Source organism: Globicephala melas, chromosome 6 (assembly GCF_963455315.2).
Source record: "Globicephala melas chromosome 6, mGloMel1.2, whole genome shotgun sequence".
NCBI lineage: Eukaryota > Metazoa > Chordata > Mammalia > Artiodactyla > Delphinidae > Globicephala > Globicephala melas.
The window spans coordinates 68556123-68573705 of record NC_083319.1 but is presented as its reverse complement, the minus strand read 5'-3'; the positions used below and the strand labels follow the sequence as shown (position 1 = coordinate 68573705).

The 17583-nt window shown below is 36.9% G+C and overlaps 1 protein-coding gene across 5 annotated transcripts in view; it reads right to left on the bottom strand.

Moving 5' to 3' along the window:
* The window catches only part of DENND4C (DENN domain containing 4C), a 135693-nt gene that overhangs the window by 28841 nt on the left and 89269 nt on the right, over positions 1-17583 (bottom strand). For 4 of the 5 annotated variants that reach the window (XM_030840586.2, XM_060300970.1, XM_060300971.1 and 1 more), the window contains 6 exons: positions 12738-12866; positions 12402-12546; positions 11979-12125; positions 7321-7443; positions 6302-6448; positions 2282-3444 (listed from right to left, as the gene is read on the bottom strand). In XM_030840586.2, the coding sequence (XP_030696446.1) occupies positions 2282-3444; positions 6302-6448; positions 7321-7443; positions 11979-12125; positions 12402-12546; positions 12738-12866 (1854 nt within the window). The remainder of the gene's footprint in view (positions 1-2281; positions 3445-6301; positions 6449-7320; positions 7444-11978; positions 12126-12401; positions 12547-12737; positions 12867-17583) is intronic. The other variant, XM_030840588.2, reaches the window with a different exon arrangement.

Sequence of the window (17583 nt, the reverse complement as noted above, 5' to 3'; positions counted from 1 at the left end):
AAAAAAACAGATACATAGATCAATGGAACAGAACAGAGAGCCCAGAAATAAACCCACGCACCTACAATCAATTAATTTATGACAAAGGAGGCAAGAAAATACAATGGAGAAAAGACAGTTTTTCCAACAAGTGGTGCTAGGAAAACTGGACAGCTACAGGCAAAACAATGGGATTAGAAAATTCCCTCATACCATATACAAAAATAAACTCAAAATGGATTAAAGGGGCTTCCCTGGTGGCACAGTGGTTGAGACTTCGCCTGCCGATGCAGGGGACACAGGTTCATGCCCCGGTCCGGGAAGACCCCACATGCCGTGGAGCGGCTGGGCCTGTGAGCCATGGTGCTGAGCCTGCGCGTTTGGAGCCTGTGCTCCGCAACGGGAGAGGCCACAGCAGTGAGGCCCGCATACCGCAAAAAAAAAAAAAAAAAAAAAAGGATTAAAGACTTAAATATACAACCTGAAACCATAAAACTCCTAGAAGAGAACATAGGCAGGACACTCTTTGACATAAATCATAGCAGTATTTTTTGGATCTGTCCCCTAAAATTAACAAATGGGACCTAATTAAATTTAAAAGCTTTTGCACAGCAAAGGAAGCCATCAACAAATCAAAAAGACAACCTATGGAATCAGAGAAAATATCTGCAAATGATGCAACTTACCCAAAATATACAAACAGCTGATACAGCTTAATATAAAAAAAACCAAGCAATCCAATCAAAACATGGGCAGAAGACTTGAATAGATATTTTCCCAAAGAAGACATACAGATGGCTAACAGGCACACGAAAAGATGCTCATCATGACTAATTATTCAAGAATTGCAAATCAAAACCCCAAAGAGGTATCACCTCACACCTGTCAAAATGTCTATATCAAAATGTCTACAAATAACAACTGCTGGAGAGGATGTGGAGAAAAGGGAGTCCTCATACATTTTTTATGCAAATGTAAATTGGTGCAGCCACTATGGAAGACAGTATGGAGGTTCCTTAAAAAACTAAAAATAGAATTACCATAAGATACATCAATTGCACTCCTGAGTATATATCCAGAAAAAAAGGAAACACTAAATCAAAAAGAGACATGTACCACAATGTTCATAGCAGCACTATGTATAATAGACAAGACATGGAAGCAACCCAAGTGCCCATCAACAGACGACTGGATCATGAAGATGTGATACACACATACACACACACTGGAATATTACTCAGCCGTTAAAAAGAATGAAATATTGCCATCTGTAGCAACATGGAGAGAGCTAAAGAATATTAATGCTTAGTGAAGTAAGTCAGACAGAGAAAGATAAATACTGTATGATATCATTCATATGTGGAATCTAAAAAGTCATACAAATGAATGTATATACAAAACAGAAACAGACTCCAAGAAATAGAAAACAAACTTATGGTTACCAAAGAGGAAGGGGAGACGGACAAATTAGGGGTATGGGTTTAACAGATACAAACTACTATACATAAAATAGATAAGCAACAGGAATTTACTTTCTAGCACAGGAAATTATACGCAGTATCTCGTAGTAACCTATAATGGAATATAATGCGCAAAAACTGAATCACTATGCTGTACACCTGAAACTAATACAGTATTGTAGATCAACTGAACTTCAATAAAAAGTTAGCAGTTTGGGGGACTTCCCAGGTGGTCCAGTGGGTAAGACTCTGTGCTCCCAATGCAGGGGGCCCAGGTTCGATCCCTGGTTGGGGAACTAGATTCCACATGCATGCCGCAACTAAGAAGTCTGCATGCTGCAACTAAAGATCCCACATACCACAACTAAACATGCCGCGACGAAGATCCCACGTCCCACGTGCCGCAACTAAGACCCCGTGCAGCCAAAATAAATAAATAAATAGTTAGCAGTTTTTGTTGTGCAGTATGAAATCTACTGATTAAGTTGTAGAGTGACATCACATATCTTAAAGAGATAACACAGGTGAAAGCTATTTAAAAAGTGAAGTGCTATGCAAATATAACATTATTAAATCAAACATTAATCATTAGTTCTTTCAAATCAATAGACTTAATGTGTTAGTTTAGACTGGGCTGTGGAATTATAAAGTAGTCCTGATATTCTATTTCTTCATTATTAATTTCCTTACATGTATGTTGAAGTCATTTCAAGAAAGAAGTAGGATATGCACGCTTTAAAATATAAAAAAGGGACCAGAAATATCTAAATAATAATGTATATATTAAAAAATACTCCAAACATTCCAACATCAGACAGATGACACACATAAGACACTCTTACCTCATCATCTGAATAGCTGTAGGCAGATGATACAGCTACCCACATCTTACTGGCTACTGTAGCTGCTTGCTTCATACCAGATTTTAGCACATCCATCTTGGGCCCTGAGAGTATATTGTCCAGCTTTAGCCCTGACAAAGAATTTACCACAGAACCCAATGAGCCATGTGGTGAAGAACGGACCAGTGCTGATAAAGAAGCTGAACGTTCTTTATGACCTCGAGAGGGAGTCTGTTGCCTGAAACGCCCAGTAAAAGTTTTAGATCTGGACACTGCAGGGGAGCTCTTTTCACTTTCAGGACTGTCCTGTGCTTCAGGACCATGATCTAAAGGTAGGCTTGATCTCCTCTCTAAAGGGTGAATAAATGCACTGGTAGTGCCAGGCTCTCTGTTTCCCTCTCCATGTAGTTCCATACTAGAAGACTTGCTACCCAAGGGACTCTTTAGATTCATATAGCTTTCAATTTCATCAGCCAGATTACGTGCAATAACTGGAGAAAACAACTTATCTTCTGAATCAGGAGTTTTTTCTCCTATACATTCAGTGGCTAAAAGTGACAAAGGATCTAGTCCAGTTTCAACATCTTCCCTCTCAATAGCTTTAGCACCACCACATAAACTACTTCTCTTATTTACTAGATCTTTGGATCCTGCTTTCAAGTCTCTGGACTGATTACTGTCATTTTGTAGACTGTCACATGTATCCTTTGTCACAGGAGTTTTAGCTACATTTTCATCAACCACAGGTTCTATGAACTCTTGGCTTTCCTCAAGCATTTCTAACACCGATGAAGATCTGTGCTCAGAATCCCAAGTGTTTTCAGACACACGAGTCCTAGTGTCAGCTGGATGACAGCTAATACTCTCAAAGCTATGGGTTCTTGCGATATGAAGTGGAGAAGTCTTAGGACTCGTCAGTGCTGCTGTGAGAATCCTGGCATCTGCTCCCATCATGATAGCCACTTCACTTGAAATTAAATCCAAACTGCTCTTCTTAAGCAACATTCCTGCTCGACTTTCAGAACTAAAACTACAGCTTCTCTCCGGAAAATGCTTTTGCCTTTTTTCTCCTCTATCACCATTCTTCTTGAGATTAGTAACTTCGCCAAAGACTGCATCTTCAACTGGATCTTGAGTAGAAAACAGTACATTTGGTGTACTACCTAAAAAGAGAAAGTGCAATATTAAAAATAAATCTCTATTTTCTGATGTAACTTTTATAAAAATGTTTTTTTCTAATTTTTGAAAGTGACACATACTCAAAGTAAAAGATTCAGAAAGGTAAGATGGTATACAGAAAAAGTCCAAAAATTACTCCGTTCAACCCTGCCTCTCAGAGATAACATTTTAATGTATAATCTGCCTTTCATCCTCTATGCATATACACACATTTTTAAAAAAGATCGTGCAATATATACTGTATATACCTGTACTGTTCACTAAAGATATCACATCTATCAATAAATATACATCTATAAACATGTTTTATATTTTAAGAGTTTTATTTTCAGTTTAAGAAATATATTCCACATTAAATAGCAGACCTAAAAAGAAATAATCTCTTCTATCTTGGGTTTCATATATCTAATTCAACAAGTATTTGCCAGGAATCTACCCTGCAGAAAGCAAATTCATAATCATAGAGAAATTATATATTTGCTATAGCCAAAGCCTTACTTCTCCAAAGTAAAAGGATCTAGAATGGAGCGCTTAGAATCGGCAGATTCCAAGAAGCCTCCTAAAATCTGAATAGCCAAAATTTTTTCAGATATGTTTATTCCTTCAACAAATATCTGAATTCCTACTAGCACCCACTATGTGAGGTGCTAAGAATACAATGGAGAATAAAACGGACATAATCCCAGCCCTCACAGAGGTCAATCTTGTTTGAGCAAGTGGAACAAAATTATGCCAGTGTCTGTAGGAACCTCCCCCACCTTTGGGGGATGCAGGCAGTCGTTAACTCTTTGCTACCATGCAATTTTTTCCACGCCAAGACCAAAAGCTATTTCTAGTTGCATCATTAGCAGAACTTAAGTCTACCCATTCATATTTAGGATTCTCATATTATTATTTTTGTTTGTTTGTTTGTTTTGTTTTTGCGGTACGCGGGCCTCTCACTGCCGTGGCCCCTCCCGTTGCGGAGCACAGGCTCCGGACGTGCAGGCTCAGCGGCCATGGCTCATGGGCCCAACCGCTCCGCGGCACGTGGGATCTTCCCGGACCAGTGCACGAACCTGCGTCCCCTGCATCAGCAGGCGGACTCTCAACCACTGTGCCACCAGGGAAGCCCTCTAATTTGTTTTTTAAAAAGTATAATGACCTGGGAGTTTGGAAGGGAAAGTTGTCATTATAATAAGATCTTTTTTTTTAATCTTCCAAATTGATTTCAAGGTTCTTTTTAATATTCCAAATTGGTATCTATTAATAATCATAATCTTTCCAATTAAACAGAATAATAAGCATTTAGAGATATTTTTCAAGCATTTAAGGGAATTAAATTAGCCTATTTTATAACTCTGAAGTTTGTACCTGCTTTGAAAACTTTTAACAATATTTGAGAAAAGATCTTTGTAAATTTACTGGTTCTCATATCATTTCTAGGAAATTTAGTGTCACATTTTATTCAATTTTAAAATAAAATTGACTGTTTGATATATTGGAAAAAGCCTCATTACCACCTCCTCTTTTCTTAATAGAACAAATCTTCCTACATCAAAATGTAACATGGAGGGCTTCCCTGGTGGCGCAGTGGTTGAGAGTCCGCCTGCCGATGCAGGGGACACGGGTTCGTGCCCCGGTCCGGGAAGATCCCACATGTCGTGGAGTGGCTGGGCCCGTGAGCCATGGCCGCTGAGCCTGCGGGTCCGGAGCCTGTGCTCCGCAATGGGAGAGGCCACAACAGTGAGAGGCCCGCATACCGCAAAAAAAAAAAAAAAAAAAAAAATGTAACATGGAAATTAGATCAATAAAAAGAGAAGAAAATGCACCAGTCCCCAGACCATGTCCATTTCAATATTCTGAGAAGATTCTAAACCTCTGATGAAGAAAACTGCCCTTTTTTTTTTTAACCTGCTATCAATAGGTTGGGAAAATGGGATAAAGAATATATATATCAATTATTTTTTTCAAAACATCTATAGCTCCACCTCATTAGCAAAACACTACCCCCTCACTCCCTGTAAAATAACCGAACTTGGTATCACAATTTAAAAAAAAAAAAACAACTTTAGGAATAAGGAGTATTTCCACATTGACTTAAAAAGCTGAGCGAATTAATTTCTATAAAGTCATACAATAGATCCACTTACAGGTAGACTGCTGACTTTAGGGAAGTGAACTGTAGCTACTACTAACAAAAGGCAAATGACGCAGGCCAATTTCATTGTCTTTTAAAATCATACACTTAAGACGTATGCCTTAAGGGTACTTGGGAGGACTACACATAATTGAAGGCAGTAAACACAAATTCATGGGAGTCACACACAACAGAGTTATTCATTACAAATACTTAACCATAAATAGAAAGTGGCTCAGGGTACCTAGAATAATTGGGCAAAAATTAAAGACCCGCTGGTATTTTTGTGCAGAACGTTAAGTGATGTGAATCTTTTTCTTCCATTTCCCTTCAGGCTTAGGAATTACCCTGCCACACACAAGCCCTTTGGAATTTGACCAGGTAACTGCCTCTCTGTTAGGATGAGTATAGCAGGCCCGTCCTACAGTCCTCTCTCATCATCAACCACAGGAAAGGAGGACGGAACTCAGAACAAGCACTATAATAAGAAAAGGTATTCCAAATAACAACTAAACACACTTAATACCCTTCCTTTTAAAAATGAATTATCTTTAAATAACTATTTTAATGTCTTCTTTAGCACATTTATAGGATTCAGCTTACTTCTGGCTCTTTAGCATGTTCATTACAATTAAGTTAGCAAGTTATAATGTCATTAAAGACCCACAGGTACCTATAGAAGTGTATTTTAAATATGTGATAACCAATATGTAAAGACTCACCAGTGCTACTTTTCCTGCCATTGACATCAAATATACCAGATGGAACTTTCACAATACTGCCGCCCCACGCAGGAGGCTCAGGAGGACTCGGGGGCTCTGCACTAGGTTGTGAATGTTTGGCCACAACAGCAGAGACATCGCATACCTCTGGGAAAAAATATTTGGATGTTATCATTCCTATTTTTGCCAGTATTGAACAGAAACAAAGTTTTTTTTTAATATATTTTATGTATTTTTTCTCTAAGTGGGGGTGAATACTTTTTCTCTATTTTATTACTGATTTCTTTTATGCTATAAATGTTGCCAGTACTGACTGAAATAAATGCTTTATTTTAACATTCATAATCCTAACTTGAGCATTCCTGAGCGAATAAATTAAGGCTTTGGCCTTCTGTCACACTCCTCATCACTTGTCAAGTAGGAGAGGGGCTTGCTTCTGCATAATTCTAGAGCATAAAGTAAGTGACGTCATTAAAGAAACTGTACTTTTTTGTAAGAAGATAGGAAGACCATCGTATTATCAAAAAGCCAAAATATTTCTCCATATTTCCTTAAAATGACTACTACAAATCATTTCTCATTTCTATCTCAATGAGTCCCCTAAAAAAAGGAAAACTACACAGACTATATTGGAACCTACGAATGAAAATTATCGACTTAGATATCTGAAGGACTTCTAGTGAAAGAGCATTTGAAAATAAAAGGTACACTGGAATACAAGTTTGATGACTCAGAGTTTAGTCCTGGTTCTGTCACAAAGTAGTTATTTAACACTGGCAAATGAACACCTTGATGGGCTGCAGTTTCCTACAAAGTTGAGGGCTGACCTACAGAGTCTCTAAAGATCTCTTAAATTCTAAAATTCAGAGACTACCAAAAATCTATCATATATAAGAGTACATAGTATCTTATAAGCCCAGACTTTACATTTCTGGAAATTATCACCAAAATTATCAAATAAGACTTTTAATTATTATAGGTATTTTTCTAAGTAAAGCTAGTAAACATCAGTACTTAACCTTCTGTTTCCACTTTTGTTTTGGTTATCAAGTCTCCTGATACTTGTTCTTCAGGCACATGAATTTCTGCATCATCCTTTATAAGTTCATCCTTAGACCCATAGCCTTGGTCAGACTGACCACCTGTTAAAAAGAATGTAGGCTGATATATAAATGTTTTCATATATTTATAGTCCAGCTATAAAATGTCAAAAGGAAATTCCACCAACTTACACAATTAAACTTGTAAAAAAAGAGGAGAAGAAAGCTCATGAAGCACACAAAACATTTTACAACAATGGTAAGAATCAAAGAACAGTAGAAACAGGCACATCAAAGACTAAAAACCATTACACACTTGGAAGCAGTGAATCTTAATTTCCTTATCTATAAATTAGTAGATTTGGATAAGATGTTTTGAAAGTTTCTTTTGGAGTGCATCTACAGAATGCTACCTTTTGCGTAAGAAAGAAGTGGAAATAAACATATATCTGCTTACTTTTGCAAAAAGAAATGCAGGAATAATAAACCAGAAAACAATAAAACTGGTTACCTACAAGGGATGGGGGAAAATAGGACGGAAGGGATTGAGAGAGAGGAAACTTCTCTAAATATGGTTATCATATTGTTTTTATTTTTGGAAATGTATTAACTTCTACAAGTTCAAAAACTTAAATCAGCAAAACTGAGGGCCAGGGTGTAACTAAAACTGAATGCACATGGAAACAAACAAAACCAATTGTTTATGAATAACATGATCACACTGAAAGGATGGGGGAGGACTAATGTAATGTGTAACTTTTAACACATTATTCTGAGTATATACCCTAGTCATGGGGGGTAACAGTCAAATCCTAAACTCCTTAGGTTTATTTCTCACAGGGGAATGGGTATAGCAATTCTGAAATTATATTATGTGCACTGTAGGACTGAGCAAATGAGTAAATGTGGTGATGTTGGGAGCCAAGATTCTTACTGTGGAAGAAGAGAGATCTTTAAAAAGTGAAATGAAGGAAGGCAAAGAAAAACCTGTGGGGCTGATTTGGAATTAGAAGTATTTCTAAAATACATACACATTTTTTCTACCTCTGCTGAAAAAGTCTAGAACGACAACACCCTGGAGGGAGTAAGCATTTCTAGAGCCCAGACCTTCGTTTCTAAAATCTATTGCCCATTAAAAGGAACCCGGGATCCTTGAAGAAAAGGCCGATTCCAGAGCTCAGTCAGGGAAGGTACAAGAATGAGCCAGGAATGTTTTGTTATGCAAGAAAGCAAGTGCTCAAAAACATGAGAGGACATTTCTAAAGAACATTCAAAAGAATATTATCTTATAAATGTGGGGACAATAGAGTTGGCAAAATCACCACCTTATAGCCATCACAGTAAAACGATTGGTTCAGGCAAGAATCATCAATGGATGATAAATTTAGAAGAGAAAGTGTGATGAAAAAGAAGATATTGTTGCATAGTCTCAGTGTCTCTTCACAAATAGCTTATTATCTGCAAGGGGGATAATGGTAACTAATAGAAACCGAACACTGACATCAAGTGATCAAAATTAACATTACCAATGAGGGGCAGACAGACATTGTGTGCCTCTGGGTTGTGATAATCTCAGAAGGACTTAACATAATTTTTGTAGAAGAGCCATGGATGCATAACCTAATCTAATCACAGGGGAACATCAGACAAACTCAAATTTGGCAGCATTCCACAAAATAACTGGACTTATTCTTCAAAAAGGTCAAGGTTACGAAAGACAAAGAAAAGGTAGGGAACTGTGCCTGGTTAAAGGAGACTAAAGAGGAGTTAAAGTACCACAAAGGACATTATAGCTGACAACACTGGAATACAGACTATACATTAAAGAAGTAGAACAATGTTTTCCTGAATTTGGAAACTATACTGTGGTTATGTAAGAGCAAATACCACTGAAGTATTAAGAGGTAAAAGGGCAAGATGTATGCAATCTGCTCTCACATAATTTAGGGGAAAAAAGTGCATGTGTACAGAAAGAAACTGATAAAGCAAATGTGTCAAACTAAAAGTGAATGAATCTAAATAAATGTTATTCAAGAGTTCTTCGTACTATTCTTGAAACATTTAATAAGTTTAAAATTAAAACTGAAATAAAGGCAAGTTACCAGGGGATCATTATAAAGGATGTCAATGAAAAACACATAAAACAAAAAATATAGTGCCTTCCACTGTCTACCACTTTTTTTTTTTTTTTTTTGCGGTACGAGGGCCTCTCACTGTTGTGGCCTCTCCCGTTGCGGAGCACAGGCTCCGACGCGCAGGCTCAGTGGCCATGGCTCACGGGCCCAGCCGCTCCGCAGCATGTGGGATCCTCCCGGACCGGGGCACGAACCCGCGTCCCCTGCATCGGCAGGCGGACTCCCAACCACTGCACCACCAGGGAAGCCCCCACTTTTTATTTTTTCACTTTCTACCACTTTTTAAACTGCCTTTCAAACTCTGGGTTCGCCATATAACAAAAGAATTAAGCTTTAAAAAAAACTGCTATTTAGATAACCAACAAGGACCTGCTATATAGCACAGGGAACTATACTCAATATTTTGTAATAACCTATAAGGGAAAAGAATCTGAAAAAGAATATATATGTGTGTATGTGTATATAACTGAATCACTGTACACCTGAAATTAACACAATACTGTAAATCTGTACTTCGATTAAAAAATTTTTTAATTAAAAAAAATACTGCTATTTAGAATGACTTCTTTCAGTCATTTTTTTTTTATTGGCCCCCCTCAGAAAGTCTAGTAAAGCATTATGGTGCCATGAAATGGACAATAGACTGGGAACTGAGTAAACTGATTAAACCCAGATATGCCCTCAACAAGCTAAGTGACTCAGTATCAGGTACTAAGTGGAAAGATTCTGTGAGATAATCCTTAATGAAAAGAGTAACTTAAGCATCTGGGCTGGAAGTCTCCAAAAATATCAGATGATATCACCAGAAACTCTACAGAGACACATAATCACTGTAAATTCAGTATCAGAGCTTCAGTCATTTGAAATGTAGCTTAAAAGAAATATATGAAAAAGGGATCTGAAGTTTCTTCCCCAACTGGGGAATATGGAAGCTTTATGCAGTTTCCCAGAATTACTAGTAAATCTTTTTTTTGCCTTTAAAGGAGACAAGTTTAAAAATCCAGAGAGATAAGGAGAGTGTTTATCTATTATTATTATTATTAGTGAAATGGTTTCATACCACAAATTATTTTCTTGATTTTCCATAAATGAAATCCATTTATTCTATAAGCACTAGGAAAAAAATACAGGAGGAAATAAAATAAGGTGGTTTTCAAATGAAAGTCTCATGAAAATTCCCACATGTTGAAAGAAATTTAATTTACAAACAGGATTGCGACTTACAGCTTTATGTTGACTTTCACCAATTTATACATGCTTCTGTAATTATGGGGATAGTTTTTAGCACAAGAATCAGCAGTTCAGTTTTAGCAAGCAAAAACCACCTTAACAGCTGGAATACTGAAATCTTTAACGCTCATAAAACTATTTGACTCAATGATGCTACAAACCACCCTCAAAATAAGAATTGTAGCAAGGCATAGCATATTTTCAATTAAGATAAATATGCTTTGCAAATTGATCATAAAGCGTTAGTTGGGTATTTTCAGTAGTATGTATATGATTACACGTATCTGAAGGAGAAAAAGCCAAGAAAACTAAAATTGCTTTCCACTTGCAACAGTACTTAAAATATAACAAAAGGCCTCTCCCCCACCCTTGCATGTCAGCAAAATTTAACCTAATAAATGGGAAATTACCTGAAGTGGTTAACATTCAAGGGTAGAATTAATGCACACGTGTATCCATAGCTTCACGTCACACAAGTCTGTCTGCACCCCACACCATGACAGCCAAGGACAAATGCAGCACCAAGAAACAGCACAGAGCAAAAAGCAGAGCAACAAAGAGCAGAGAAAAGGAAACTTCAGTCATTGAGACAAGTTCATCAGATGAAGCACAGGAATTAGACTCAGAATTCTTTTTAAAGAAAAGCTTGAGATATTAACAATAACAACAAAAAAGAAAAACACGAGAAGGATGTGCAACACACATATATCTGCTCAACGTGCTACTTTAATTAAGCTTATTTCTAACTTCAGAGGACAGAGATTATGCCCATAGCTTTGTATGTAAAAGCAGCTTCAGCAGATTCTCAGATTTTAAAAAGTGTCATTTAAAGTAATGCCTATGCAAAGAATACGTTTTTCTCGTGGTGTGTGACTTATTTTCTTCCCTCTTTAATATTCATAATCTCAAATCTTTAATAAATATTATCCACTTAATGAAAAGAAGATTTGCAATTGTGTCACTAACAGTCAAGTTCCTCAGCTCACAATTCCTAACAATTATATCATATACTTTCACAAATTAATGATGAACGAACACAAAGAAGTACCATGTAAGAGCCTTTTGCACAGCAATCCCAAGTTTATTTTATACTATAGGAAATAAGAGAAGTGATCTGCAATCAGAGGTGTACTTTCTCCCCTTATTTATGTATGGTATTTTTTAGGTATTCATATTGCACAAACTTGAGAGAGGAAGGTAAAAGTTTTTTTAAAAAATGGAAGACTTAACATGAGAGTAAGTGAAGGGTTAGTAAAATCCAGATTTTAGTACCTGTGCTAGAGTGATTATCAGTGGAATCAAGACTGATTAAATCTCTGACGAAGACTGTGTGCTCCCCACTGTTAGCATCATTAGAACTATCCACACTACCGTGGCTCACCGTGTCCCCATCACTTCCACCTGTGGCATTTTGAGGAGCTAAAGATAAGGACAACAGCAGTTCAATAACTCATGCACTGGTAATCTCTGAAACTAAACATGAGTGACTCACAGTTCATTTAAAGTTGCAGAATACTGTCTAAATTTGTGAGAGAAGAAAATAATTTTGGACTAGGCAACCTCTATCTTTAGTAGTATATGAAAATATCAAAACTAGAATTTCATTTACGTTTTCTGCCTCATATAAGTAAAAATTCATATGTCTATAAAGCTTATGGTTCAGCAAGAAAGTATCTTTCCAACCACATTTATTACCTGATATTGAGGAGACCTGTGACTTTTGCACGGTATTTTTAAGTGGCTGCCTAAATTGTGCCAAGCCACGTACCACATTCCGTACCTTCATCCATAAGAAGATACCACTGCGGGTACTGCTAGGCCACGGGCTCTCCAAAACTACCTAAAGGTAAAATAAAGGTTAAAATAATCTTTATTAGAAATATTTGAATTTTTAAAAAATACATACACATATAATATATACAAAAAGAATTCTACCCCAAAACGTCTAAAAAAAGTTTCTTAAATAAAAGGCATCATAAATTTATCAATCTTAATAAGCAGCATATATTGCCTAATGTCAATCCTACTTACCTTATTATAATAGCCGTAAGTAATAGCATTTGGCTTTATTTTAGCAGTTTTCATTTCAAATAAAACTCTCACTGCTAAGACAGGATGACCCCAAAGTCCACAAAGCTGCATTACTACTCGATAGCACACCTAACAAAAAATAACATCAAAGCATTAATAGTTAGCATATTAGTCTGTGACTTGTAGAGATTTTTAAATGACTTTACTCAATTCTTCTTTTCAAAGTTATTAAGCAACAGTTACTACTATTTTCTCCTTTGTTCTGGTTTGAGAGTCTCGGTAAACTATTTTTTAAAAGTATTCATCAATGGAAGTACCAGCATTATTAACTTTTCCACATAAGACCTATGGGCACGTGTGCCGTTTGTTTCAGTAACTAAGTTTACACAAAGAAAACAACTATTATTTTCTATAATATGAGAAGGAATTCATTTTTAAAATCAAGCATGATTAAAATAGCTCTCTCCCAAATCATGTTCTATATTTTATGCCAAAGGAATTAAAAGCAGCATCTCCAGAATGCCTACATAACAAAAATAATTCTATGAACCCGTGTCTTAAAAAAAGTATGAGAAGAAAGTTAAAAACACTGTAATATTATTAGCAAAGGCTTTTCTGAGAATATATGTTTACTGAAGAGGGCTAAATTTGATCAGAAGAGGACGACTCAATGGGGAACTCCTAAAAGTTAGAATATCACATTTGGAAGACAACAGTAGAAACCATGAAGAATGAAACAGGAATCTCACGGATCCCTGGCAAAGAGGTGAGCCAGTTTACAAAAGCAGTGAACAAGGCAGCCAAAGACTACTAGAGCTTAATCTGAGAATAAGAAAAGATACATAAAAAAGATACTCTTCTTGGGACTTGTAAAATGTCCTCTGTTTATAACAGAGCTGTTTAACAACTGTGAGTACCATAAAGCCAAGCTGCACTCTCTACTAAAGGGGAAAGTAAATAGATTTGAGAAACGGTATTTTATTCAAGAGATGAAGTAGGGAAAGAGATGTGAAGAGGCAGAGGATCATAAAGATGAGTACTCTAAAGCTAGAAATGTAAAGTTTAATTTAGGAGCAGAGGAGTTCAGAAACTGTTAGAGTAACTTCATAAATGACTAGGTTAAAGAAGTGTTAGGAAACTACATAAATTAGGAACAAATGGGAGAACCAGGTAAGATGTATGACGCGATTAAGAAGAATGTGGCACAAGAGTTCTTCAAATATCTGAAGAGTTGTCACTTGAAAGAAGCAGTAAACAGCTTCTGCAGTCCCAAAAAAGCCACAGGGAGGTGGAACTGAACTCAGCATAAAACACAAACTTTCTAACAAAGCCAACTCAAGCATAGGCAAGGTCCCATATATTACAGACTTTCAACATCTCAGGTTTAGGTTGAAGTTTTACTAAAATATCTTGAGGTCCTATTCAATTCTAAGATTCTACGAGTCATGAACAAGTAAATCACTTTCTATGTCAAACTGGGATTAATCTAAAATTTTCCAAAACCATTCTCGACAATTAATTTATTCTGAAGTCTACAAACTATTCCTCCAAACTTCCAGGCTTACCGGTATAAGAGCCAGCCATCAAACTAAAGAAACAGTAATAATGCCAGGGATATAATTTTTTAATTGCAGTATTTTGTTGCCTACAACATGATACCTTTTGGATATCTATGTTAGATAAAAGATGGCCACAAACTCTTTGCTGCTCCTCCCATGAGAAGTCTATGTCCCTTCCCCTTAATTGAGGGGGAAAGCCTCTGAGATTACATGACCAATAGAATTTGCCTGAAGTGACAACTGTACCAGTTTCCTGGCCTAAGCCTTAAGAAAGGTCACTTTCCACTTCCTCTTGAAACAAATGCTCTTGGAGTGCTAAGCTATCATGAGAAAAGCCCAAGTACCACATGGAGAGGTCTGAGACTACATGGAGGAAGAGGGGTCCACCTGAGCCCAGCCTTCCAGATAACCTTGCCAAGGTACCTGGCTGCATGTGAGTTAAGCTGTCTTGGACCTTCTAGACCAGACCAGCTAGCAACTGATTACAACCAAGTGATTCTAAGTAATACAATGTGGAGCAGAAAAAATACCGCAAATTCTTCCTGGATTTTCAGCAAATAAAATAGTAAGATTTAATAAAATGGTTATTTTAAGCCACTAGGTTCTGGGGTGGTTTGTTACTCAGCAATGTACAACAATATGTATATGAATAGACTGATGAGACAAAGTAAGATAAGCTTGACACAAACATTTCATTTCCATTAAAAATTTAATAAATAGTATTAAAAGCAAAACACATTATGCATTTTAACTTTAATTTAGCCTACATGGCATATGCTATTTCTGGGTCTCTACTAGTTGTATTTAAAAATCTACGTTATTACAACTTCTGCAAACATAACATGTAGAACACAAAGCTGTCAAAACATTAAGCATATGAATGAGACAGTGGGTTCTAATGGAGTATGAACCTAAAAATCAAAACCACTTCCTTGCTAGGTGGCCTTATGTGTGTGTCATTTCATCTAAGTTTCAAATTTCTTTCTTTGTAAAATATAGAGTTGCTGGGAATACCAAAGGAAATAATGTACATAAAAATACTGTGAAAATTTTAATGTGCTATTCTATGTGTAATCAATAAACAAATAAAATGCATCAAGTATGCCAAGCAAATATGCATCCTTAAGTTTTAAAATGAAGAAACATTTCTTTCTTCCAGTTGTAGAGATGTAATTACTTCAGGTGACTACAAATCTGTCGATATAACTTGTTAGAAGTAGGAATGCAACAAATTAACCTCCAAATTTTTAAGCCTCCTATCTGAGTGTTTATTGGGAAAAAAGTCTAAAAGACTTTTTTAGCTTACGAGTCATAATTGCTCATGTTAGAAAACAGGAGAATGTAATTACCTGTAACAAAGACTACCTTAGAACCTTAATATCTATAGAGGAGACTACTTTTCAGGCAATTTGTCTTATGAACTTATCAAGGAAACTTAATCAAGTATTGTGCTTTGAGTTTAGAGTGCAGTAACAAAATTAATACTAGCTCTCTCATAGAGCATATTTTAAAGCACATTAAAAATATTCTGTGCTTGCACAAAGTTAAAGCACATCTTAAAATATATCTTAGATATATTATCTTAGATATATTATCTTAGATATATCTCTATCAGAATAAGTTTTTTAAAACATTAAAATGTATGAGGTACAACACACTAATTCTGATCAAGCACTTTTAATTTCCAAATACTTTTTTTTGCAGTACGCGGGCCTCTCACTGCTGCGGTCTCTCCCGTTGCAGAGCACAGGCTCCAGACGCACAGGCCCAGTGGCCATGGCCCATGGGCCCAAGCTGCTCCGCGGCATGTGGGATCCCCCCAGACCGGGGCACGAACCCGCGTCCCCCGCATGGGCAGGCGGACTCCCAACCACTGCGCCACCAGGGAAGCCCTCCAAATAGTTTTATTAACATCAGATGAGAGAAAATGTAATCAAATGTGAGAATGGATATTTTACTTGTTTTATAACTTTATCTTTTCATTTGAAAAGTTTTTTAAAACATACAGATAATACTTAGAGAAAAATGAGTTTTAGTGTGCTCACAAGCATTATCAAATCTTAATAACGTACATGCTTTATCAGTTTCAGATCTTTTTTATTTTATAAGAGGAGAAAATTACAGTTATTGCTGAAGCCTATAATGTGCCCCTCCTCAATCGCATTTCTCTTCTAACCTGGTGCTCTCTCCTTCTCCCCAAACACCCATTACTCTGAATTTTTATTCCAACTTCATTTTAAATTCTAATCCGGTTCTAAATAATCATTTTAGTTATTTTAACACCAGAAGTAACTTTTAAAGGGAAAAACAGCAACGAGAAGAGCTAAATAAGTAACTCAGTTTCTTCAAGCGTTAGTTGGATAATACCACTACCTATCTGTGAGGATGGTTCTGAGGCGTAAGAGATGTAGCACACTGTACACTGAGCGCTTACCATCAGCCAGGTACTCGTCTAGGCATACTATGTACATTAACTGATTTAACTGTCAAATTAACCATTTGAGGATAGGAACTAAATATTATATACCTCAGTGGGGCAATTTTATCCCCCTGGTGACATCTGGCAATGTCTGCAGACATTGTTGATTGCACGGACCTACTGGCACCTAGTGCACAGAGGCCAGGGATGCTGCTAAACATCCTACCACGTACAGGACAGGACCCCACAATAAAAAATGATGTGGGCCAAAATGTCAACAGTGCCAAGGTTGAGAAACTCAGACCTCCATTTTCAGACACATAATCTGAAACACAGATAGGTTATGTAACTCACCTAGGACACAGGTCCTAAGTGGAGAGCCACTTACTAAAGGCCTATTTGCTTCCTAATAAAGTTATCTTGAGAATAAAATTAAGTCAATATTTTTTTCTATTTATCAAGGGCAAACAGTCTGGTCTAAGGAAGTCAGTCTCTGCTGCTTTTTTTTTTTTTTTTTGCGGTACGCGGGCCTCTCACTGTTGTGGCCTCTCCCGTTGCGGAGCACAGGCTCTGGACGCGCAGACCCAGTGGCCATGGCTCACGGGCCCAGCCGCTCCGCGGCACGTGGGATCTTCCCAGACCGGGGCACGAACCCGTGTCCCCTGCATCAGCAGGTGGACTCTCAACCACTGCGCCACCAGGGAAGCCCTCTGCTGCATTTTAAAGGAATAATTTTAAAATAAATGTATTTTAAAATAATAAGTATTAGCTCTATGAAACAGGATAACAATTTTACCTTTCCTACTTAATGAAAATATTCGAGGATACTGGAAAGCAACTGAGACCTAAATTTTCTTAAAAATACAAA